The following is a 26263-nucleotide window of genomic DNA, read 5'->3' as shown; positions in this document are numbered from 1 at the left end:
CAGAAACACTGGGATGAGCCAAGACGGCTGTACTATGGAGAAAACAGGAATCCTCGTGTAGAAGAAAGGCAGCGGAGTCCCCGAGCATCAGCTGTGCAGCGCTTGGACAGAAGGAAGTGCGTTCCTGGAGGGATCGCACCAGGTTGGGGGAGAGGGAGAGGGAAACAGAAGTGACAGATTACTTGAAGGGACGATTCTTGTGGATGACTATTAAGTAGTTTGGGAAGAATTAGAAATAGCTGCAAAGGAATCAAAGCTGTGTGTGTATGTATGTGTGTGTATGCACATGTGTGGTATTTACGTTTAGGAACACAAAAGTAAAATAGGAGTGCATCATTTAGAAACACGGAGCTGCAAGAAGAAATTGGAGGAAGAAGAGACTACTGGATTCTTTTATAAGCCATTTAAAAGTCTTTAAAATGTACTCCTTTAAAACTTAAAATGGATTTTTACGAAGATCCACAGGCTTCTCATTAAGCTTTCCAACCTTCTCACCTATGGGCATTTTTCTTTCACAGTATTTACCTACCAGCATGTGAGGGTGACAGATATTGGTAGCTAGGATCCCAGGTGGGAAAGACGTGAAAGAACTGAAGAGTACTTTGAAATAGTTTTATTGGCTCATAAGACCTTTGCATATAAAAAAAATACCCAAAACACTATGCAGTATTAAATCACAATTACATTTTTTTTTTTACCAATTCAAACTACCCTGAATATACATCTTTTAAAGAAAAAAAAATCCTACAGAACTGAATTCTGAAATGACATTATGACTTAAATACTATGACAAAATAGATAATTCCTTATAACATTAATTCATTGCACAAAGCTGCCAGATATTTTCATAAGCATAACCATTGCACAGAGTGCAAATGAACACAATTTCAATGTTACACATTTAGCTGAAGTACGTGTGCCTCCACCTAAGGAACTCCGACATTTCTGGCACAAAATGTTGGTCTCGTTTAACTTCCACTGGGCAACCGACTCCACAACTCTGTTACTCTTGCTCTCCTTAAAAAACAGACACATCCCTCTGCTGTCAAAGCCTACGAGAGTCAGCATCGCCTTTGCTTAAAGAAGTCGACTCCTCTCAATTCCTCTGGCAGGTATTCCTGATCCACAGGCTCACTGTACATGGGATTGTACTTGTAGCCCTTGCCGTAGCCCAAATCCTTCATCAGCCTGGTGGGCGCATTCCTTAGGTGCAGTGGGACAGGGGGCAGGGGCCCCTGGTGGTTTCGCAGGCATGCTTTGACGTTGTTGTAGGCGCTGTACACCTCAATGGACTTCGGGGCTCTGGCAAAATAGACTACACACTGGGCCAGAAGAACCTAGGACAAAAAGAAAACATTACTGAAGGTGCCAGAAAGCTTCTGTCCTGTAGAATATTTTATGACATCCCTACTTAATTCTGAAAAGATTCTCACTATGCTTTTATTGTCCTCCTTTTCTACCTACAGCCAATTTTAGTGTATGTGCTGCCGAAGCCAGCACTCTACCTACAGCCAAAATAACCAGTTGTGATGGAGAGAAGAAATTCCTACAGGAGGTAAGAGGTTGAAAAAGATTTTTCTTTTTTTTTGTTAAAGAGAAGAATTTTTATTAAATGATTTTTTTTCTTAAAACCCCAACATGTAAAACATAAATATGAAGCTGCTGGTTATGGGTGAACTTAGAGAAACTTCCTGTTCAGCGCTTTCAATACTTCTGCCCCAGGAAAGGGCTGAGCACTTCCTTTGAAACCACAACTATAGAAAAGTTTCAAAACATGACCTTGTTTATACGTAAGGTCTCCCTTCTAGAGTCTAAGCTTCTAAAAAGGGAGTTGAAATGCCAGGCAGCTTCTTTGGTGGGCCTGTACATTAAAGGTGATGGCAGGACATATGTTCAAATCCACAAAGGGACATGGCACAAGAGAAAGGAAGTGATTTGCAAAGAACTGAGCTGATTACTTTACCTCACATTCGGGCATGCCTATAAAATGACAGCCTTGGTAGGCAGCAACTGCTTGTGTTAATGCAGAAGGGTCTGCCAGACCTGTCACACACACGGAAAGACAAAGGAAAGTTTAAGTCATAATGCACACTCCCACCCAGACCTGTCTATGAGCTGATGCGACCAGAGATCACCACTGCCTGTAGATGTTACTGACCAGAAAAATCCCATTTATCAGAATGGACTCTCCTCTGATATCATTAGCTTATTTGAGAAATATTTACTGAGTAGTGTCAAGAATTATTTCTTCATGGATAAAAACCACATCTAGTAGGAAAAATACGAGAGTATGAATGACAAACATGAGGGGCTAAAGCCATACAGACAGTCACAAGGACAGATACATTAAAAACAAAACATTTACTATATCAAATAAATGTTTTCCTAATGTTTTTCATTACACAGTGTCCAGAATCTTCCCATTCTATTTCAGGAGCTGTCCAATGAAAACCTGAACATGACTGCAAAGCATTTAAAACATTTCTTTTATTTCAATACCCATGTTAGGAAAAGCACTCCTGAAGAGGAAACAGATAATGATGACTTCTTCAGAATATAACCACTCAAAAGCACATACACGATGCCAAGAAATAAACCAGTCAGTTCCTATTTGTCTTCTCTTCTCCTTACCTGTCCACATGGTCCCAGGAAATTCCTAGGCCCCAAAGTGGTCAGCATTTCTGCCTCCCCCCCCCCCCACACACACACAAAAAGCCACACTCTGGTGAACACCAGGGTCTGGTCCTTCCCAGAACACTCACCTATGTCCTCACTGGCAAACCTCACCAGCCTCCTTGCCACATACAGCGGGTCCTCTCCTCCTTCGAGCATGCGCGCGAGCCAGTAGAGGGAGGCACTCTGGTCTGAGCCCCGCATTGACTTATGAAGCGCAGAGATGCAGTTGTAATGCTCTTCTCCTAGATAACACAAGAAGCATGTGCTCGATTATGGGCAGAAGAGGAAATCCATAGAGCCCATAGGAGGGTCATCTAAGCCAGAGGTTTGTTCCACTTGGTTGATTTTAAGGAAGCCTGAATAAGGGATCTAGGAAAGCCCACGGAGAGCGAAGTCTGATGGCTATCTTCAAGCTGCTCAGCAGGAGGGTGCAATGGACCAGTGCGGGACGCTGGAGACCAGAGGAGCTCCCTCTGGGGCCTGTGGGCTTGTCTTGTAACCCGGTCAGCCTCAGGGCAGGAGGCTGCTGGAGCATCTGTGCTGCCTGTGCTGAACATGAGCAGAACCTGGGTTGGGGATAAGGAGAGCAGCACATGGAGAGCTCTCATGTGGACCTCTGTGGATTGCCACAACGAGAGGTGGAGGGAACTAATCTGATATTCTGTTTCTATGTGCCCCCACTGTCATTTTGAGGAAACTGTCCCTGGGACTGGTTGGAGCCATGAGGATGGACAATGACAAGGACAGCTGTTACAGATGGCCCATCTGTTCCTCAGTGTCCTTTCCAGCTGTCTTTCTGGTATCTGAAGGCTGTGGTCACTTAAATCTGGTACAGGAACAATCATGTGGCAGGATCTCAGAAGGGCTGACACATGAACTAAGAGCTCTCACCTTGAAAGCACTATAGCCCCCGACTCATGACTTGGGTTTCCCCCCACTTTTCACCCAGGATTCACATGTAAACGAATCAGTGAAATGTGCTTTAAAAAACACATTTAAGACGAGAAATTTCAGGATTTTCTGACCATCAACTTTTCCCTAAGTTTGAGGAGAGAATAGTCACTTCATAAAAAAAGCCGGGAATTCTTATTTGCATTAGTCCTTCCAGGGAAGCACCAAGGTGAACAGAGAAACCATAACTTGCATTGCACAGCACTGGGGCCCCAGGGGCAAGTCCTCCACCAGCTGACCATGCCGGTACGACCACCCTTGGCCTTCCTCTGAAGATAGCATGAGACAAGATGCTGGCTTGCCAGGGAGGAAAGACCCAGGAGGCTGACTGTAGGGGCCCAAACACCTCCCATTCAGGAAGAGGGCAGATCAGTGGTCTTTAGTCCAGTCAGCAGATTCCTGTGGACAAATGGACTTATCTATCTCTAGGTTTCCTAGCTAAGTCACATTGCCAAGGAGACTGGGTGGGAAAGGGATCTGGGTGAAACCCACAAGGTCCTGGCCCCAGTCACAGGCCAGGCCACCTTGCAGATATGTGGGAGATGAAAGAAGCTGCTTCGCACCACTTTCTGTGAAATGTAAATGAGGTAGCAATGAATCTCCCTCACAAACTTACTCAATGATTCGTACCTTTACGGCAGGTCAAAGATGAGAGGCGAATAACAGGGAAGAGCATGGACTCTAAAGCCAGGTAGCCTGGATGTGAGCACCAAACTTATTAGCCACGTGACTAAGAACATGTTACTGATCCTCTCTCTGACTCAGGCAGCTCATTTGTAAAATGGGGTTTAAAGGCTAGCTGGCTTTTACGATTCTGAGTCTTAAATAATGTATGCCCGGTATGGAGTAAGCACTACAGAAACATGGAAGTGTTAGATGTTACTCTACACTGGCTTCCATTTTTGCTTTGATCATATAAAATTTTTTAACTTAAAATTTCAACATTATTTATGTAGAACCCTGACCTCAATGCAAGGCAGAAAACCTGTGCTCATTTAGAAATTTCTTCACTCTGATACAGAAATATGTGAGCTAGTTACTGGATCCTAGAAGTGGGTAACTATATTAGAAGACATGAAATAATTAAGATCTTGGGCCTGGGGATTTTTGTCTCACCAGAGTTATAAAAAGGCCCAGGAGTATAAGCTAGCAGATTTCCAGGGCAATGCTTCTATCATCCCTATTTATGGAACACAGCTTGGAAAAGAACAATTCTCTAAGATCTGAACTGTATTTATGAGTGTCTACAGATTCACGGTTGTGCTGCTACACTCCAGTGGGGAGTAAGTGTAGGACTTGTAGAATGTGTGGGTTCTCAAGTTCTGACACCAGGCAGCCTCCACTGTCCCCAGCTCTTCCCGGGGCAGTGCAGAGCTATAGAGAAAGTGATCCCCACTGTGCATGGCTCTCTTGGATGGAACGTGAGCCTTGAGAAGTAGAAATCCTAGGACTAGACATGTCTGACATCCACTCTGTGCATATGGGTGTCTGTGAGTGTACTCATGTGAGTGTGTGTTACTGTGTGTGAATGAACACGCTCTAGCGGGAAACTGGTGATGTCAGGCCGGGGCTGACAAGGAGGCAGCACCACCAGTGGGGAAGGACATAGTCCTAGGAACTAGTCTTATACCTGTGGTTGAGAATGAGTTTTATCACTTGCTTTGTGAACTAAGGCAAGCTTTTTACCTGTAAAATGGAGATACTATTAATAACTACCTCCTAAGGTTATTTTAAGACTTAAAAAAAAAAGGACAACATATATAAAATGCTCCAATATTCAATGTTACCTAATGTTATGTTAAATGGTAGCCTTTTGATTTTTAAATGACAGTCTGATAAAATGTGAAAGAACAGTTCCAGTTCATCTAGTCAAAATGAAGAGTCTCCTTTAGGTCAAGTATAAGGGAGAGAGATATCTATTGCTGGAACCCCCCAAAATGATGGAGGACCCAGCATGTGGGAATATTTTTACCTCTTAAAATTTTAAATTGTTCATATCCCCCATTCTTGTATTTGGCCAAAAGAAAGCAAAGCTCTATGTCTAGAATACTTTACTTTTCAGACTTTCCCAGCATTCCCATGACATTCAGGAGCGCAGACAGCTGGCCACCGGAGATCTTTGGGTTGTGCTAGGAGAGGTCTTGCCAAAAGGCATGTTCACATCAGAGAGGAGACAGGACTATTTGTTAAATGCCTCTAATGAGTCCCTAACTAATGTGTCCATAGTACTTATTAGTATTCCCACGCACCCAACTCCCAATCAGTTGAGGCATACTAAGGCTGAAGAGCTTCTGCCACTTGCCCAAAGTAACAGTGTTCTGCTCATCAGGAGGCAGTGTCCAGAACCCAAAGTCATTCTTAAGCTCCTCCACCCCGCTGCTCTAACCAGTAAGACCTATTCTCCATCATCAAAAAGCATTTCAGAATATTGTAGCCAAGGTACCGCCTCTGTGATATCTGGAATGTTCAATGATCAGCTTCCTTTTCTTGCGTAACTTTTAAAGGTACGGAGTTCCAGTTACTGCAGATTCTCTATCCAGAATCACAAATACTCAACCCCCAGAGTCCAGTCTAATCTACTATATGCTAATCTTCACCACCCACCCCTTTTATAAAAAGATACAACTGTGCTGTGCTTATGATTAATAATTAATAATTAACATTTAATACTGCCAGGTCACAGATCTAGTAAGAGTCTGTTTTAAATCTGTTATCTGTAAATGCAGTTCTACAAAAGTACGTAAGTATATGCAGAAAAATTGTTTAAAAAAGCTATCACAACCAAAAACATCACATCCAGATCCACATAAACTTCATTTTTAGTTGGGACTCTAGAAATTATGGACTTTACTTCTCATTAAACTAATAGAACTAAGTCACTTACTGCAAAAGTCTTGCTATTATTGCATTATAAACGATCACAAAGATTACTGTCAACTGTGAATGTAGGGGCTTTCAAAACATTTTTCTCTTAAAAGGCACTAGAGAGAGTAATGGAAAAAAATTCCTACCTACCTCACAAGGCAGGTCTGAAGCCTGCAATTTTTTTTTTTTAATTTTATTTATTTATTTGACAGACAGAGATCACAGGTAGGCAGAGAGGCAGCCAGAGAGAGAGGAAGGGAAGCAGGCTCCCCGCTGAGCAGAGAGCCAGATGCAGGGCTTGATCCCAGGACCCTGGGATCATGACCTGAGCCGAAAGCAGAGGCTTTAACCCACTGAGCCACCCAGGTGCCCCCGAAGCCTGCAATTTTAAACACGAAAACTCCTCTCAGTTCTCATCAGGATAGCTTCTGCTCTGTGCCTCTCACAAGAAAGATCGATCAGGAAGTTAGGTCTTTGAAATCAGGCTCTGAGTTGGAGGTTTAATTCAATTACCAATATGGAGATCCAAATGAGAATGAGGTTCATGTTCTGAACTCAGCTGGAAGCCAGAAGTCTAGGATGGGAATGGTTAGATACAACTTATTTCATTAAAGTTCCCCACTTTTTGCTTTCTGTTACTTACCTGCTCGGTCATATAAAATATGAGATTGCTGGAGTCCTTCCTTCACATCATTTTCAGTGATCAGAACTCTACTGGGAGAATAGGTTTGCCCACTTTTCTTACAGAACATCTTCCTAGAGCTTAACCTGGCCAGCACTGCCAGCTGTAGTCCATTCAATCCAGTTCGAGCATCCCCATCACTAAGATAAGCCAGAGTGTCTACTGCTTTATCCTCTATGAACACGGACGGCCTGTAACACAAACAGGGTTAGTTACCACCACTTTCATGTCTGACACTTCTTGCTCTGTAGCACTTTTACAGAATAGCTCTGAGCAAGGTCACTAAAAAGCTACCTTAGGTTCAAGGCTTCTACCCTTTCTCCCTAACTCATGTTGTCAATATGGTGAAGCATTATCAAGACTGGGAGTCATGAGATTATTTTGAGAGTCACAAGATTATTCCGCTGTATAAGCACACACCCTTAAGCATGCATGAAGAAGGCATGGAAAGATACATGGCTTCTCTGGTTCTATCCTACTAGAGTGAAAACTACAGAAATACCTGGGCTTCATTACAGTATACAGAAAACATACGTCAAACAGGGCACATCCTGACGAGATAGGTACGCTCAAGACCACTTCCCAAACAGGAAAGGGCCAGGATTGCATCATGCAATTCATGTCCCTCATTTTTCAAACAACCTGGGTCCCCAGTTACTCTGGACACATGGGGCAAGCTTCTGGGATTTTGGCCTGAGGCATGCTTCCAAGAAGGTATTAATCACATAGAGGCTGCACAGAGTAGTGGAGAGGTCACTAGAAGACTAAGTCCTTAGAAGACTCTGACTTGGCTGTAAGACCTGAGATAAGTCACCTACCATCACGTTTCCAAATGTGGACCTTCATAAAGGTCTAATTAGGATTGTTCTCAAGTCTAATTCAGCAAACTTTTCTATTTCTAGTCTAGTTAGATAAAATATCTCACACATATAGTTACTTAGAGGTGTCTTACTATTCTTGTCTAGCAGCTAGCTGCACATTCGCAAAGCAAAATATAATTCTTCAGAGTTAAGCTCACCCAAGTCATTGCCAACCTTCAGCTGAAAATGTCTCTATTAATTAGTAAGCTGATTGGGACTGTCCACATCAGCTACCTAGAAAACAAAGCACAGGCACCAATGGTGTTGGGTCAAGGCAGGGTGGTGGGGGTCCAGTCCATGAAGGGGACCCCGGCCTGTCTCTGCATAATTCCATACCATACACCCACCCGCTACTCGGCTTTAGTGAGTAACTTGAATAACACCAATCTGCTTTTCATTCACTAACAGATTTGTTTCTAACATCTTTCTTTTTTTAAAAAAAGATTTTATTTATTTGAGATAGAGAAAGATGAGCACAAGAAGGTGGGTGGGGGTGTCAGAGGGAAACAGAGAAAAAGACTCCCGGCTGAGCATTAGCCGGACGTGGGGCTTGATCCCAGCACCCTGAGATCATGACCTGAGCAGAAGCCAGAGGCTTAACTGACTGAACCACCCAGGTGCCTCTTGTTTTTAACGTCTTAAAAACTGCCTTATCCCGCCCCTTATTTACCAAAGCCAAGACTTCGAGTTTCTCATCTATTACTACACATAAGGCACCTGTTTTGTCATAGCCGATAATGAATGACTCTCTTATCACACTCCTCCTGACAGCTGCCTAGGTCCCAAAAACCATGGTTACAGTTTAGAAGCCCATCCTCCTCCCTTCTTGACCAGATAGATACTCAGAACACACACCAAACCGACATCACTGGCACTATGTAAAGCTGATGAAGCATTTCTCGAACATATACTGTTTAGCAGATTCTAGATGATTTGGAAGAAAATGACAGATAACACATACTCAAGAAAATGTATTAGGAGGGACTAACATCAGAGGGGGTGCGGTAGCAACTGATGTGCCTGAAAGGGAAGGGCACTCCTGGGGCTTGGTTACCGTATGTTATCTCTGAGTTGTATGCATGTGTGTACACACATATGTGTGTATGGGGAGGGTGGAGGTGGGTAGAGAAAACCAAAATTGCCTGAACACCTCATTTCAGCTCCAGAACTAATAAAAGCTAAGCCTTCCATCTCCTTGGAAAGCTTCCTAGCAACAAAGACCCTATGGGATCATTTGCAGGAAGAAAAAAGGAGTAAAGTAGGAGACCTAATCAATCCTAACTGACTGAGCCATCACAGGAGTGGGGCCATCTGTTCATCAAATTTGTCATCTCTCCATCCATCCCCACTAAATGTGGAGGCCTCAAAAACAGGAATTATGTTTTATTCCTTTTTTATATCCCTAGTGCCTGGGACAGAATAGGCATTTGGTATCTGTACAATGAATGGACTAATTTCAATTCTCTCCACAATCTCAGTGAAATGTTTATTTTTTAATAATTATAACATATGGGAAAACATTAAAAAAAAACAAGAAGAAATCATTCTCTGTGCCACCTAAAGATAACAATAGCTACTAGGTCATTTGTTGAATTTCCTTTATGATCCAGCCAACCATGGAACCATCAACCTTACATCTAATTTTTAAAACAAAATTTGGATCACACTATACATAGTTTGCATCCTTAACAATTAAATAATATTCAGAACTCTCTGAATGTTACTTTTTTAAACAAAGTGTACATTATATAAAATTTGGAAAATAGACACATAGGGGGGCAAAAATCACCTACTGTTGTACTTCCTTAATGTCAGTATTTTGGCATATATCCCCTTTCTATGAACTTGTCCACTGTAAATATTTAGCAGCATGAAGTGCTTTTGGAACAGAAAAAAGACAGGTGTCCCTATACACCCTAGCATTGACTCTATGCCCTCATTTCCGTCGGTCCTCAGTGAGTAGGCCTTAATATCTGAGAGAATTAGCAGAACTAGCAGACCACGCCACAGACTTATAAACAGCACAATGTTTATAAATTTAAGTAAATATAAATTTAAATGAGTCTTTAAGTGGGTATTTTATGGGTCAGAAAAAAGGATCTTTCCTTCAATTTTTAAACTCTTAACCAAGGTCTGAATTATTCTATTGTTGTCCTTTTTAATCAGGTTTGGAGTCACAGGGAGTGGGAGAGCTACCACAATAAAACCAGAGCTGAGAGCTCTCACCTAAGTTCCCAATGTTCCATTCTTCCTCCCCCTTGATATGATCCACATAACAAATTTCAACCCTGTCCAAAATTGAGTATTTTTAAACAGATGAATCTGTCAGCAACCCTGTTCAAGTAATAAAAGGTGACTGCTGATGGCCCTCACAATGGTCACACAAGCAACTTACCAAATGAAACTTTGCTATTAAAAACACTGTACAGGATGTTCAAAAGGTTATCTATTCTCCAACATATCCTGAACCCAAATTTACACTATCTCGGTTCTGAAAAGTAATAAAATGTGTTAAAGTATCTTGAGATCTTAGAAGAGGGAGCACATGAGTATTCATGCCAACAGCAATAAAACAAGGAATATTATACTGATATTTGCAAAACCCCTCAGCAAACAGTAACTATTGCACAAATTATCTTGGAAGAGCGCTCCTAGTCCAGAGACATTATTTTGAAATTTAAGCATAAACTATAGAAAATTAAAAAGTAGTTAAAATAAGTGCATTTGAAAAGATCATATTCCCAGTTAACAGATGAAGAAATCAAAGACTTAGCCTTGTTTCTCCAATTGAATAGAAAGGCTCTGGTCTTAGCAGGAATATGGGAAGCATGCTGTAAAGACAACTTCCTCCTTTCCTTTTTATTTCCAAGGGCTTGAATCCTTCTGCACACTGTTTTTGTGGTGGAGGATACTGGGATTTGGAGAATTCTTTTTATATGGTGAGCTGTTTAAGTTGGAAGAGGAGTGAAAATAAGTGAAAATGTACTTGTTATTTCATAGCAGAATAAAAAAATATGTATGGCTCAATTAAATTCTCTCTCCATAAATTACAAAAACTATACTCTGTGAATCTCTTTCACTAAAGAAAAGGAATACTCCATGGTCAGGGTAACAACTGCCTAACCGTGGTCCTCAACCAAGGATATGTATCAGATTACAGAGAATTATCCTAAAATATAGATGTTTATATCTAATCACAGATTTACTGATCCTAAAACCTCCAGGGACAGACTCTGGGTACCTGTAGATCTGACCCTTCCACAATGTGGGGGTTAAGGGCAATGACCCCCAACACAGTCAAAAATTCACATAAAACTTCTGACTCCCCTAAAACATAACTATCATCAATAGCCTACTATTGACAGAACCTTACCAATACCAACATTCAATTAACACATATTTTGTATGTTACCTCTACTACATGCTATAATCTTAATAAGCTAAAGAAAAGTTATCAAGAAAATAAGGAAGAGAAAATCCATTTACAGTACTGTTCTGTAAGAAATCTGTGTATAAGTGGACCCGCCAGTTCCAACCCATGTTGTTCATGGGTCAACTATATTTTCAAAATGTATTCCTGGTAAAATGTGATGTGCAAATGTGGTTAAAAGGCAATACTGCTATAGATGGGAATCTTTTGTTCCTAATCCTTTACAAATTAAAAATATTGTCCTTAATGAAGAAACAAAGAGAAAGAGTCCAATGTTAAATCTTTCCCAGTAGCATTTTAACCTGGTTCTATGTGAAAGTGAGTAACTCACTTAACTTGGTACCTAGATCCCTTCTAAACTGAGAATAGGCACATCTCCCTTACCTTGCTTTGTTTTATTGCAATTCACAGACACTATATTTTTTACAAATTGAAGGTCTGTGGCAAGCCTGCAGTAAGCAAATCTATCAGTGCCGTTTTTCCAATAGCATTTGCTCATTTTGTGTCTCTAGGTCACGTTTTGGTAATTCTTAAAACACGTTAAACTTTCATTATTTGTTATGATGAACTATGATCAGTGATCCTTGATGTTACTATTCTAATTCTTTTGGGGCACTGCAAACCACAAAACAGAGAACTCTTATTGATTGATAAATATTTGTGTTCTGACTGCTTTATCAACCAACTATTCCCATCCCCGCCCCCCGCCTCAGGTTCCTCTATTCCCTGAGATACAACGATATTGAAATCAGACCAATTAATAACCCTACAGTGGCCTCTCAACATTCAAGTGAAAAGGAGAGTTGCATGTCTGGCATTTTAAAAACTGGAAATGATTAAGCTTCGTGAGGAAGGCACAGTGAAAGTCAAGACAGGCCAAAAGCTAGGCCTCTTGCACCAAAGAGCCAAGTTAAGAATGCAAAGGAAACTCTCTTCAGTTCTGTGAAGGCTGAGAGTGAGGAAGCTGAAGAAGGAAAATCTGAAGCTAGCACAGGTTGGTTCCTGAGGTTTAAGGCATGAAGCCGTCTCCATGACATCAGAGCACAAGGTGAAGCAGCCAGTGCTGATGGAGAAGCTGCAGCAAACCATCCAGAAGATCTAGCTAGGGTCACTGACGAAGGAGGCGGCACTAAACAGCATATTTTCAATGTAAACAAAACCATTTTCTATTAGAAGAGGGGATCATCTAGGACTTTCGTAGCTAGAGAGGAGAAGCCAAAGCCTGCCTTTAAAGCCAGGGTGGTTTGACTCGCCTGGTAGGGGCCAATGCAGCAGAAGTTGATGGCAATGGTCCTTTATTCTTCTGAAAATCCCATGGCCCTTAAGAATTACACTAAATCTACTCTGCCTGTGCTTCATACATGGAAGAACAAAGCCTAGAAGACCACATGTCTGTTGACAATTTGGTTTACTGAGTATTTTAAGCCCACTGTGGAGACCTACTGCTCAGAAAAAAAGATTCCTTTCAAAATATTCCTGCTTGTTGACAATGCACCTGGTCTTCCTAAAGTTATGATGGAGATGTATAAAGAGTTTAATGCCTGCCAACACAACATCCATTCTGTGACTAATGGATCAAGGAGTCATTTCAACTTTCAAGTCTTATTATTTAAGAAATACATCTTGTAAGGCTAGATAGAGCCTCTGATGCATCTAGACACAGTCCACTGAAAACCTTCTGGAAAGGTTTTATCATTCCAGATGCCATTAAGAACATCTACGATTCATGGGAAGAGATAAAAATATCAACATGAACAGGACACTGGGAGTAGCCGATTCCAGTCCTTGTGGATGACTTAGAGTGGTTCAGGACTTCACTGGGGGTACTGCAGATGTGGTGGCAAAAACAAGAGAACTAGACTTAAAAGTGGAGTCTAAAGATGTGACTAAATTGTTGCAATCTTGAGATAAAACTTGAATGCTGAGGAGTTCCTTCTTTTGGATGAGCAAAGAAAGTGGTTTCCTGAGATGGCACATACTCCTGGTGAAGAGACCATGAAGACTGTTGAGATGACAACAGAGGATACAGAATATGACATAACTTAGTTGATCAAGCAGTGGCAGGGGGTAAGAGGACGGACTCTAGTTTTGGAAGAAGTTCTACTGTAGGTAAAATGCTATCAGACAGCATCACAAGCTACAGAGAAATTGTGAAAAGAACAAATGATGTGGCAAACTTCACTGTTGTTTATTCTAACAAGTTTGCCACAGCAACTCAACCTTCAGCAACCACCACCCTGATAAGTCAGCAGCCATCAATATCAAGGCAAGACCATCCACCAGCAAAAAGATCAAGACTTGCAGACGTTCAAATGATGTTAGCATTTTTTAACAGTAAAGTTATTTTTAAATTAAGATATGCACGTTGATTTTTTAGACATAATGCTATTGCATATTTAACACACTACAGTGTAAACATAATTTTTATATTCACTGGGAAACCAAAACTCATATGACTCACTTTATTGCAATGGTGTAGAACCAAACCCAAATTATGTCTGAGGTATGCCTGTGGTTAGAAACGTGCCTCAGCAAAGGAAGCAAGGGCAAAAATGAACTATTAGGATTTCATTAAGATCAAAGCTTTTGCACAGCAAAGGAAACAGTTAACAAAACCAAAAGACGGGGCGCCTGGGTGGCTTAGTGGGTTAAGCCGCTGCCTTCGGCTCAGGTCATGATCTCGGGGTCCTGGGATCGAGTCCCGCATTGGGCTTTCTGCTCAGCGGCGAGCCTGCTTCCCTCTCTCTCTCTCTCTCTGCCTGCCTCTCTATCTACTTGTGGTCTCTCTCTGTCAAATAAATAAATAAATAAATAAAAAAACAAAAAAAAAAAAACAAAACCAAAAGACAACTGACAGAATGGGAAAAGATATTTGCAAATGACATATCAGATAAAGGGCTAGTGTCCAAAATCTATAAAGAACTTAGCAAACTCAACACCCAAAGAACAAACAATCCAATCAAGAAATGGGCAGAGGACATGAACAGACATTTCTGCAAAGAAGACATCCAGGTGGCCAAGAGACACATGAAAAAGTGCTCCACATCACTTGGCATCAGGGAAATACAAATCAAAACCACAATGAGATATCACCTCACACCAGTCAGAATGGCTCAAATTAACAAGTTAGGAAATGACAGATGCTGGCGAGGATGCGGAGAAAGGGGAACCCTCCTACACTGTTGGTGGGAATGCAAGCTGGTGCAACCTCTCTGGAAAACAGCATGGAGGTTCCTCAAAATGTTGAAAATAGAACTACCCTATGACCCAGCAATTGCACTACTGGATATTTACCCTAAAGATACAAACGTAGTGATCCGAAGGGGCACGTGCACCCGAATGTTTATAGCAGCAATGTCCACAATAGCCAAACTATGGAAAGAACCTAGATGTCCATCAACAGATGAATGGATAAAGAAGATGTGGTATACTATGCAGCCATCAAAAGAAATGAAATCTCGCCATTTGCGACAACGTGGATGGAACTAGAGGGTATCATGCTTAGTGAAATAAGTCAATCGGAGAAAGACAACTATCATATGATCTCCCTGATATGAGGACGTGGAGATGCAACATGGGGGGTTAGGGGGATAGCAGAAGAATAAATGAAACAAGATGGGATTGGGAGGGAGACAAACCATAAGTGACTCTTAATCTCACAAAACAAACTGAGGGTTGCTGGGGGGAGGGGGGTTGGGAGAGGGGAAGGGGGTTATGGACATTGGGGAGGGTATGTGCTATCGTGAGTGCTGTGAAGTGTGTAAACCTGGAGATTCACAGACCTGTACCCCTGGGGATAAAAATACATTATATGTTTATAAAAAAATAATAAATAAAAAATTTTTAAAAATTGGAAAAAAAAAGAAAAGAAACGTGCCTCAGAATCCAGCCCTCCTATAGTCAAGCTGGGTGGGCTTGAACATATTGTGACACCTTTTTGTGCCTCAGATTTCCTCATCTAATAAAAGTAGGTAAGGATACCTATATCGAAGAGAATCATCCTAATTAGCCTCTTCAGCAGCATACTCTCTAGAACTGCAAATCTTCAAGGCAGAGCTCTCAATTCTACTGCCTCCAGGATAACCAGACTAAAAATAACACAAACTAAAACAAAACTATTTTCCCCAAAAAGAGAGAACATCAACTTCACAGATGATGCTCTGTTTGTGTTTAATCCCATGGCAGCACACATATTTTCTAATTACACCATACCTTACACCTGGTAGAGAATGGTGGGGTGAACACTGGCCTCCAAAGATATACCTAAATCCTAGTCCCTGAAACTGTGAATTTAGCCACATTAAGGATTTCAAGATGAGATCACACTGGATTTAGTGTGAACCTTAATCCTAAATGTTCTCATAGGAGACAGTAAGAGAAAACAGAGGCACAGAGACAGCCACGTGAAGATGGAGGCAGACACTGGAGTGATCCTGCCACAAACCAAGGAATGCCAGAAGCCACCAGAAGCTGGAAGGACAGACTCTATCCTAGAGCCTTCAGAGGGAATGTGGCCTGCTGACAGCTAGATTTCAGACTGAGAGCCTCCATCACTGTGAGAGAATAAATGTCTATTGTTGTAAGCCACTTAGTCTATGATACAGGTTTTCCTCATTATCTGAAAATAGAGGGTTCCCTTATAACCTTTTGCAAGCCAAAATAGCATAAAGTGAAAAGGCAATTAACATTAATTAATTTACAATGGAGTTTTTTTGTTTGTTTCTTTTTTTTTTAGTGTTTCCAGATCCAAAAAGTGACCTCTCTCAGGCTTTTCTGAGATCTTAGGACACATCTTGCTAACAGGTGCACAAAATAAATTAAGATAAAAAGCATATGCTCACAGACATGGTCCAAAGCTATGGTGGCCTGATTCGAAAGGCTGAGTGTAGTTCCCAGGGAAGGAGCTGGGTAGTGGCACTCTACTTGCTAGTGGGTACTGCCTCTTTAAATGACTCACTGAAAAACAAGTGCAGAATGCTGTTTTTGCTTTTTGCCCCTTTGGTAAGAGGGAAAATCTTCTTTTGATTTCTTTCATGACCTACTAATGTAGGTCTATTGTGAATGTAAAGTGGTATAATGCGAACTTTCAAAAAGTCGGGGATACCCATAATTTGTGATGGCAGTAACAGGAAACAGATACAAGATCAATGAGATGGATCGGTGTTTCCAGTTGCCATTATTTTCATTATTTTTGTCATCATTTCCATAACATATGCTTTTATACCTTTTTTTCTTTATACCAAACCATTTTAAAGGAGAATTATTAAAATCCACTCTTAACTAAATCCACACCTCATTCTGATCGGTACTTTCTATTCTGGTGGTCCACTACCTTTCTCTCCATTCAGTATTAGAAAAGATTATTTATGAAAGGCAGGCAATAATATTAATAATATTAATTAGTAAAACCCAGCCCAACAAACCTACAGCCAGCTTGGTGGGCTCTCCTCTCCTGGTAATTACAGAAAAGCCCCAGTCTCAGAGTCAAGCCACAGCACCCTTATTTCGGAAGGACAGAGCCATTTTAACTTCCAAGCAACTGTTGGAACTGCCTCATCAGACAGTGACAGGGCAATCATGGCTCCTCACTTTATTCTCCTCATATCCAAAAATAAATGCACTGTTATCTAGCCCAAAAACAATGGATTCTTTAGGGGGTTTCTGAATACGCATATGTCTTATGTGGAATCTATAATCCTTCAAAGCAGCAAGTTCTCAGAGTGACTTAACACTAGTTCACTTTCTCATTACCAGCAGCACAAGTTCACTGGATGACAGACCATGGATTTTTCTCCCCCCCCCCCCCCCACCTTGGTCTCCAAAATTAATCCAGGGCATAGAAAACATGCTTCACTGTTTGTACCATGTGATCATGGTACTTAGTAAAATAAAATAAAACTGCCGATTCCCCAAACAGACCAAAAGAACTATGGTATGGATAATTCAACATAAATTACCAGCTTTCTCTTCACAATATAAAATCACAATTGAGTACAGAGTATTACACTTTGCAAATGTCTCACTAAAGCTGTGAGGTGGTAAACAGGGGAGTGGGGATGGGGAAGACGCTGTTCTTTGGCTCTTCTTCCTTCCTGTTTCCTGCAATGCAAATATGATGGCTAGAGCTCCAGCAGCCACCTTGGGGCATGAGGTAGAAGCCATGTGCTGAAGGTGGTAGAGCAAAAAGAAAAGGGTCTGGGTCCCTGATAATACCATGAAGCTGGCTAGCAGCTGCATTTTTTACACTTGTCTATCTTCAGACTCTTAAACATGAAAAGGAAAGTTCTATCTTGTTTATGCCAGTTAATTTGATTTTTTTCCCAATATATGCAGCCAAACTGAAACCTAAGTTTGGCTCAAAAATGTTGACTACTCCTGGCTTGCTGAAGCTCTTCTCTGTGGAGCACCCTTCTGGTTTACCTACCTTTCTAAACTTTTGTTTTTCTCCTACACAACAAATGCTGACAGGTCTCCAACTTACTACCCTTACTTCCTGGCTCCCTTTAGCTCTCCTATTCAAACATATGGACTATATGTTCTCTGAGGTGCTGGTGGCTTCCAAGTCTCAGACTCAAACAACTCTGCTGCTCTCCTGAGTTCTTTATCTAACTGCCTAGAAAACCTCTCCATATGAATCATCCAGAGGCCCCACAAGCTGAATAAGTCCCCAACTGAACTCCACACGTCCTCTGCTCCTCTTCCTCATACCGTTCTTGCCAGAAGTGTAATTATTTGCCTAGTTACCTGGTATGAGAGTCATTTTAGACAATGCTTTTTCCTCCCTCCTCACACCCAGGCCTATCAACCTGATTTTCCAACCTCTCTGAGCAGCTTTGGCTTTTGTTCAAGTCACTTGCATTTGTCACTTATCTTCAGCACCACTGCAACAGCTTCCGAACTGATCTTCCTGATTTCTGGTGAGGGGCAGGGAAGATGGGACTTGACTCCCCCCAACCTACCATCTCTCCAGTGCTATTCTCTTCTTCCTAAAATGTAGAGCTATGTCACTCTCTTGCTTAAAATCTTTCTATGGTTTCCCATAGCTCTCCACATCACTCACCTTACCGTAGCACACAGGTCTTTCATAATCTGGCTCTGCCTTCCTCCCTGGCTTCACTGCCCATCACTTCCCCAGGCCCACTCTTCCACTCAGCTGTAATGAATGGATCATACTATTTATTACCACCTTGACTTTCAGGCGCTATATTCCCTTGCCAATGAACTTTCCATTTCATCTAGTTAAATTCTGCTTATTCTTCAAAATTCAACTCAGCATCCTCATGTATCAGGTGAGATATCTGATTTCAAATATTCTACATGCCTCTTCTCTATCCCCTACTACTCTTTGGTCATAACTCAATCACAGCATGTCCCTGGAAGCCCATTTACTCACCTTATCTCCTTATCACATACTAAGCTCTCTAATGGACAGGAATGCACTTTTCAACACTCAGCCAATGCCTAGTATATGTGGGGACTTCAATTAATGCTGAACAAATAAATACGGAAGGAAAAATTTAAAAAGAACATTCTATCTCACTCTCACAGGAATCTGTCATGTACAAACATATACTAGATGAGAATTCACAATTTAAGAAAAACCAACAATGGTCTAGCAATCAGCTCCACTGGTTTCCAGACCAGTATTTGCTCAGCTATTCTCATGCACAATGGTAGTCTAGATTTCTCTGTAAACTAGGGCACCAAAACACAAGACTACAAATGCACTCAGGGCTTCCTAGAGAAGTAATTATTTGGGGTTTAAAGTCTTTCCTTCCAGCTAGATTAGTGTTACCAAACCCAATTTATGTTCACAAGAATGTATATACATTTGAAGCCAGTGAATAGATATGAAAGTACAATTTTACCTAAAATTGAAAGAAAACAACACCTGTTTTTAATTCTCCACTGGGGTGGTCAGGTGCTTCTGTTAGGAAATCACTTATAAGAGTTCTTTCTGTGGCCTATGGCATCTCCCAACTTAACTTTCTTTTCAGAATTGCTAACAAGTAAATCAATTAACTAAGCTTCATAATCTTTAATTTCATTGTTTGCTGAGGCAGTAGTATTAAATAAAAAGGTTCTTGATACCCAGGCAGTGAGGCAATCATCCCTTATGCTGAATTATCCAAAAATAAAATTAAGCTATTTCTCTCAAATGGAAAGTTAGAATTTATTCATTCACAAACCATTTACTAAGCATGTATATACTAGGCACTGTGCTGGGAATATGAATAAGGAGGACAAGTTCTTATCCTCTTAGCCCTCCCAGGAAGGGGGGGGGAGGATGGGAATTAGAAAGGAAACAAATGAATAAAAATAAGCTATAATTAGAATCAACTTCAAATGAGTGATAGTGGAAAAAGCAAACAATCTATTGTACATGGCAGGTTTTCTCTTGACTGAAATGCAATTTTAGTAGATTAAGAATCATTGGCTCATTTTTGTATCAGGCTCGAAGTCTCAGTAATAGAGAAATCTTAATTCTTTCACTTATCCACTCAAATTTTAATATGCATGCAAATGATTCGGAGATCAGGTTAAAATGCAGAAAGCCTTTTAAGATGAGTTCTTCCACTGTCTTTCTCATTTCACCTAATTTTGGCATGGCAGTGATTGGAGAGAAAAAACCTGAGCATATCTTAATAACAATTCCATGAAATCATGACATGACTGAAATCAATTAAAACTACCCTAGATTAATAAAAATGCAGAATATGTAGTAGATATATTATGATAACTAGTACACAGAAATAAAAATACACAAAAATATACTAGGATAGTTGTTCCTCTCTCTTTCCATTTTTATCACTTGGTTATATGAGTTTTGTAGTGAAAATGTTGTTTACAGGACAGTTATACTAGATGTGAGGGCTGGCTGTATGTAGCCTCTTTTGACCCCGACAAGTGTCCAGCACACAAAGGGCTCTAAGTATGAATACACTTAACTGATACCAGTAGGTTCCGTATTTCTTTTAAGCCACAATTTTGATGGCTATGCCATCACAACTCTACCCTAAACTGATGTGACTCCGTTGCACCTGGGAGTCCTTGGCCATGTTTCAAGGCTTTCATGAGCCACAGCATAATTCCTCCTACATGAGACAGGGGCAAATGGGAGAGGCCAGACATATAGGGAGAGACTTTTGAAACCTAAACCCTGAACCTAAAACTATGTCTTGTACTTTAATCCTCACAGAAGAGTGGCTCCAGAACTTGGCCTCGGGGCAGGCACCAGCAGCTGCAGGGTCCACAGCGTGAAGAGGCAGGCATTAGTCTCTCATCACACCAGATTATGTTCCACTGCATTATTTCAGTTGACACATGAATAAACGACATCTGAAGAATATATCTGAATATAAAGAAAAACCTCTAACCCAAGTAATCTAATTGATTACATATAACTTTATATATACTCTGGTATTAATGAACTTACACGGTACTCATGATACAGAAACAGAATGCAAAGGAAAGAGAGAGCTTTTAAGATGTCATTTTCAGGTGAAGTTTCTTTACTTTTACAGAATTGAGCTTGACTTTTAAAATGTGCAAAAGTAATTTTAAAAAGATTTAAAAATTGTTATGGTAACATTCACATTAATCTATAGTTAATATTTCTAAAAGAGGAGTAAACTTCAGGAAAAAAGAAATTGGGAATCTGAATATAACTCTTGAGAAAGATTTGTAGGTCAAGCCTATTTGATGAAAGAAAGTAATCAGTAAGGCTTCCCATAGTCTTCTAAGCCTTATTAAAAAAAAAGTGTGTTAGGAAAAAAAATCCCTAAGCACAAACGAAAACACCCAAGGACGAAAAAACGCGTAAAACAACGTTAAAGTTTGAAAAATTAGATGCACCCCTATAGGGCTATAAAATCCATCTTAAAAGAAAGGAAACGTTTGCAGAGATAACACTTGGTACAATTGAGCACTTTACTGGAGTAAAGTGTTTTCATTACTAGATCAACATTTCTTCTCTGTCCCCGCCCTCTCCTTACTGCCGTCCAGCCCTTTCTGGCTCTCTGCCAGGGGATTCTCTGAACGGTGTGTGCCCCCAGGATACTGCCCACAGTCAACTTACTCTGAACTGCTGTTACTGCTGTGGCTCAGAGGGTCAGTGGGACGGCTGGAGTCTAGGACGTGGATTCCCAGTGAGTTGATTGCTCGCATTAAAATAGTCACCATTGCCTCTACGGGAAGCTTCTCAAGAACAATAACCCGACAGCGGCTTAGGAGAGCAGCATTGACCTGGAAGGAAGGGTTCTCCGTGGTTGCCCCAATCAGAGTGATCGTCCCACATTCCACGTGAGGAAGGAAAGTGTCCTAATCATGGGAGGAAAACAGAAGAAATTGATTCCAGTCAACAACCTGCAGAATCCTATGTAAGTTGGCCATTCCTTCCTTTTCCTAGTTTTGAGTTCAGGAACAACAGCTTTATATTCATTGGATGTGGATGCACTGTTGGGAGAGTGCAACTCACGCCTTTTAAGCCAAAAACACACCTTTTGCAATGTGAATGTCTAAACCTGGCCCCTTGCTGGTACACTAAACCTCAAAGTATAATTCTAATGTAGTTTCAAGATAATTGATTTTTTTACTTAGAAAATTATCTTCTATCCTAAGGCTTCTATCCCAACTGGCAGATGGCTATTCAAGTTTAAGAAAACACAAAAACATTAGTATTTGTAAAATTTTCCTCTGGAGTACTCGGTCATAACAGCCATTCTTCCTAACAAACTTGGTAAATACGCATTGGTGAATATGTAACCACTGGACATTGTCTTATAGGGAAGAAATGCTAAGATGAGTTAATGGTCTAATGAAACTGAAAGCAATATAACATCCTGTCAGAACTCTGAAGAGTCTATTTAAAAAGAGATTCAGATTTTAAAAAAATTAAAAAATAAGAGATTCAGATCAGGAACAAGAGCTTAGTAAGGTTTTGTAAAATATTTCTGTCTCTGATTAAAAAGCTTTAACAAAATATATCAGAGAAAAAAGTGTACTGGAAGAAAAAAGTTAATGTTTACTTATAAGAATACAACAGTGGCTTGGCTTTGTTTATACAAACAAACTGTACTCTTACTTTTATCTCAGAAAGCCATTAAATAAGTAGTGGTGATTAGATCTTGTAACATTCACCTGGCTGAAAGCCTGAGGTCACAGAAAACACTCTTTAATTTTGAAAATAAAAAAGTAACATTGTATAGGGGAGAACTTTAAAAATATTAAAATAAGAAACCTGATAAACTGTTTTTCTGATACAGTATAGCTCAGGACCATATTAATAATTTGCTTTGTCAGACAGAGAAAGCATTTTCTTGTCACCAAAAAACACTAAGAAAAAGTGGGGAAAAAGGCTCAGAGGAGATGGGATGACAATCTATACCTTTTTATGCACAGAAAATTAATGATAACAATAGTCCTTATATTTGCATAGTGCTTTATGCTTTTCAAAGTAATCTCACATACTTAATATTCCCTGTAATGTTCACAATGACCAAAAGGTAGAAGGAAGTTAATATACCTGCTGAGATTTATTGAACCGATGAATCTCATCAATAAAAAGGATGGTTTTCCTTTTGAAAAAGCTCTTCTCATTTTGAGCTTGTTTTATGACATCTCGCACATCGTTTGTCTTGGCATTTGTTGCAGACAATGTCACAAATCTTATGCTATGTTTCTTGCTGTTGTTGGCTATGATGTGAGCCAGAGTGGTCTAGAAAATATGACACACAGAGTTTGGAAAGCTGATCAGACACAGAGAGAAAAGCACCCATGGGTACTAACACAAGCAGCATCAGCACTATTTACCAAGCAACTTGAACTCTAAAGAATGCTCAGCAGCACAGATGCAATCTGAAATACCAGAGCACATTTTTAAAAATGAAAAAAAAGATGTTAAAAATAAAACAGGAAAGTAGCTAAACCTTAGGCTAAGCCTGACCTTTTCTCCTTTATACCTAACCCTGTTTGATTCCTTTTTTGGGGACTCTAAGATCTTTGGAATTCCCATAAAGAGCGGCTGTCTTGATTTAGCAGAGCCCGAATGACAGCTGTGACCTCTTCCAGCCAAGAAAGCACTACTGTTGAAGGACTAGTTGTAGAAATGGAGTGCAGAACCACAGAATCAATCAATTCTACAACTGGAGGCTCATCAGTGCAGCTTGGGAAAGGAGTGAGCCTTTGAACTGAAAGACCAATGACAACAACCTAGCATTAATGATGACTGCATACTGCCACCTCTGAATGTCTGCTTTGGAAGTAGATTAAACAATAGCACTTTGATCATGTTAGTAGTTATGAGAAGATAATGGAGAGATCCAAGGAAACCACTGCTTAGTGCCTGGCACGTACCAGGTGTTCCATAAAACTGCATATACTGTTATTAACATCATTATTATTGTTCACAGAAAAATATAATAATAAGAATGAAAATAAAGAAAAAGTGTTTAATGAGAGGGACAAATTCAATACTGAATGAATGGGAAGGTACATTTTATTTTCTAAAATTTGTAGTGTATCATTAAGCTACTGTGGCTGCTGCTTCATCAAATCCCAGCCTACGGGCTTCCACACCACATATGCCTAGGCTTGTGACCACCAACTACTATGCTGAGCAGCCCATCACATCTTCTGCATGGCGTCTTTTATTAGTTCACCCTACTCATTTTCCTCGGGAGGTTTTTCTTGCCATCTAGTCAGCCAACAGCTGATTAGCCATCCTCATGACCTTACGTAAAGATTTCACAAACAATTATTAATAATGCTCTTGCTCAATCTCCTAAATAGGGTAGCAACTAAATCTACCCCCGGGGTAAATTATTTGGGATAGATGTGAACAATAAGGCACAAAATGAGCAATATGCATTCCAGGAACCATAGCAAAGGAAGGTGTGATTAAGTTGGAGATGAAGTCGGAAAGAAAAACTGGGAAAAATCATTAAAGCCCTTGCATACTAAGGAGTGTGAATCACTCCTTTACATTCTGATACTGAATTTTGCCTTTCACTCACTGCTGCTCATCCTCCTCTCTCTTCCTGTGGATAGAAAAAAAAAATCATATATTTAAACACCTCTTAGCCTTCTCTGTTTTGCTTAACTCTGCCTCTGTTTCTCAAGTGTTCTCCAATGACACCTTTTCTAGACCCCAATATCTGAACCACCTTTCTCTGGACATATGCTAATTCCTAACAAGGTACATACAATTGGACACCAAAATGCATTGATGTTTCTTCTCTAAAGCAGAAAGCACAGTGAGAACAGTTATGGAAATGCTAGATAAAACGACTTGGAAAGGGAAAGGAGTTTTCATATTAGACTTGGTAAATAAATATATTCTCAAGGATAAATAAACACCAGTCTGTTAAAAATAAACCAACAGCTAGAGGGATGGAAGAGAAACACAATCGAAATAGAAAAATTTTTGACCCCCCCCCCCAAAGCTAAACCCATATACCTACAAATTGAATATACAAATGTTCCTCTGCAATTTGCAGCATGTCATTTCCTTGAGAATTGGGTCATTAATGGGAGGGTCGAGGCACACGTTGGAACACAGAGATAGCTCAAATCTAAGAGTCCAGATATTTTTGCAAACCTATGAATTCGGACATCTTCATTTTGCAAATGACCGGAAAACGTGTCTTACAAATCTGGCGGGGTGTGTCTTTTTCACACCCATCACTAACTCCACCTGTGGACCAGGCGCGGCCCCGGCTCAGATGGTATCTGAGGCCCTGCCCTCAGGCCTCAACATCCAGGGTGGACGCGTGGATTCTTCGGCGACCGCCTCCGCCTCGGCCCGACCCGTAGAGATCAACACTCGGAACCCTCCAGCCACGGCGGCACTCACCTTGCCGCAGCCCGGCGGTCCCCACAGGATGAGGGAGGGGATTTCGTTCGTCTCCAGGAGGGACCGGAGCAGAGTCTCCTGCCCCACGGCTCTGCTCTGCCCGATGTAGTCCTGCAGCGTGTCGGGACGCATCTTGTCCGCCAGCGGCTTGCCCTCCAGCATCTGCCGAATCTCCTCCGCCGCCAGCGCCCGGGCGTGCGGGCGGCCCCCACCGCTGGCCCCGAAGGCGGCGGCGTCGGCGGCGTCCGCATCCCAGTGGCCCGGGTCGTCCTCGCCGTCCGCATCGGCGTCCCCGTCGCCATCGCCCACAGCCTCTTCCTCCTCTTGCGCCTCCGCCTCGTCCCAGCTCCGCGGAGACGCGCTGCCCGCCGCCGCGGCCGCGGCTGCCGGCCTCTTTCCCGAGCCCTTCCTCCCGGGACTGCTGGAGCGGGCCACTGGGAAGTCGGGGATGAGGCGGGCGCCGCTAGGCGTGGGCGGCGCGTCGTAGCTCTCCCGGCTCTCGGTCTCGCCGCCGTCGTCGCCCTCCTCGCCCTCGCCCTCGCTGCTCTCGGCCGCCGTCGGGGTGGCCGGCTGCTTCAGCGCCGAGCTCTCGGAGAGCCGCCGCCTCTTGGCGCTGGGCGGCGAGAGCCCCTTGGCCCGCTCGCCGGCGCGGTGCGGCCCGGCCGTGGGCTCCGCGTGCCCCGCGGGGTTGAGCAGCAGACAGCGGTCCAGGTGCGAGTTGATGTGCGCGGCGGGCATCATCAGCTGGCACACGGGGCACTGCACCTGGTGCAGCTGCGACAGGAAGGGGTCGTCTTCCGGCCCGCTCACCTCCATGGTGGCCGCCGCCCTCGCCGGCGCCCGGCGCGGCCGCAGCAGCCCCTGCGCACGCCGAGTGCTCGAGATACCCGCTGCTAGGCCCCGCGCTGCGCGACCCTCTCTCGGGGAGGCAGCAGGACGCGCGCGGG

At 41.9% G+C, this 26263-nt stretch overlaps 2 protein-coding genes across 2 annotated transcripts in view; one reads left to right on the top strand and one right to left on the bottom strand.

The window, feature by feature from the left end:
• Positions 1-598: 598 nt before the first annotated feature.
• On the bottom strand, positions 599-26263 carry WRNIP1 (WRN helicase interacting protein 1). The gene is made up of 7 exons (XM_046005791.1): positions 25317-26263; positions 22989-23180; positions 21543-21784; positions 7136-7365; positions 2763-2918; positions 1964-2043; positions 599-1337 (listed from the first exon to the last, which is right to left on the bottom strand). The coding sequence occupies exons 1-7, from the start codon at positions 26130-26132 to the stop codon at positions 1062-1064; spliced, it is 1992 nt and encodes a 663-aa protein (XP_045861747.1). The 5' UTR covers positions 26133-26263; the 3' UTR covers positions 599-1061.
• MYLK4 (myosin light chain kinase family member 4) overlaps positions 21747-26263 on the top strand; it is a 112645-nt gene continuing 108128 nt past the window's right edge. Inside the window, exon 1 of the mRNA XM_046005792.1 lies at positions 21747-21843. Within this exon, the coding sequence (XP_045861748.1) occupies positions 21791-21843 (53 nt within the window). The 5' untranslated portion in view covers positions 21747-21790. The remainder of the gene's footprint in view (positions 21844-26263) is intronic.

Source organism: Meles meles, chromosome 5 (assembly GCF_922984935.1).
Source record: "Meles meles chromosome 5, mMelMel3.1 paternal haplotype, whole genome shotgun sequence".
In the NCBI taxonomy this organism is placed as follows: Eukaryota; Metazoa; Chordata; class Mammalia; order Carnivora; family Mustelidae; genus Meles; species Meles meles.
This window is presented reverse-complemented; position numbering and strand designations above follow the sequence as displayed.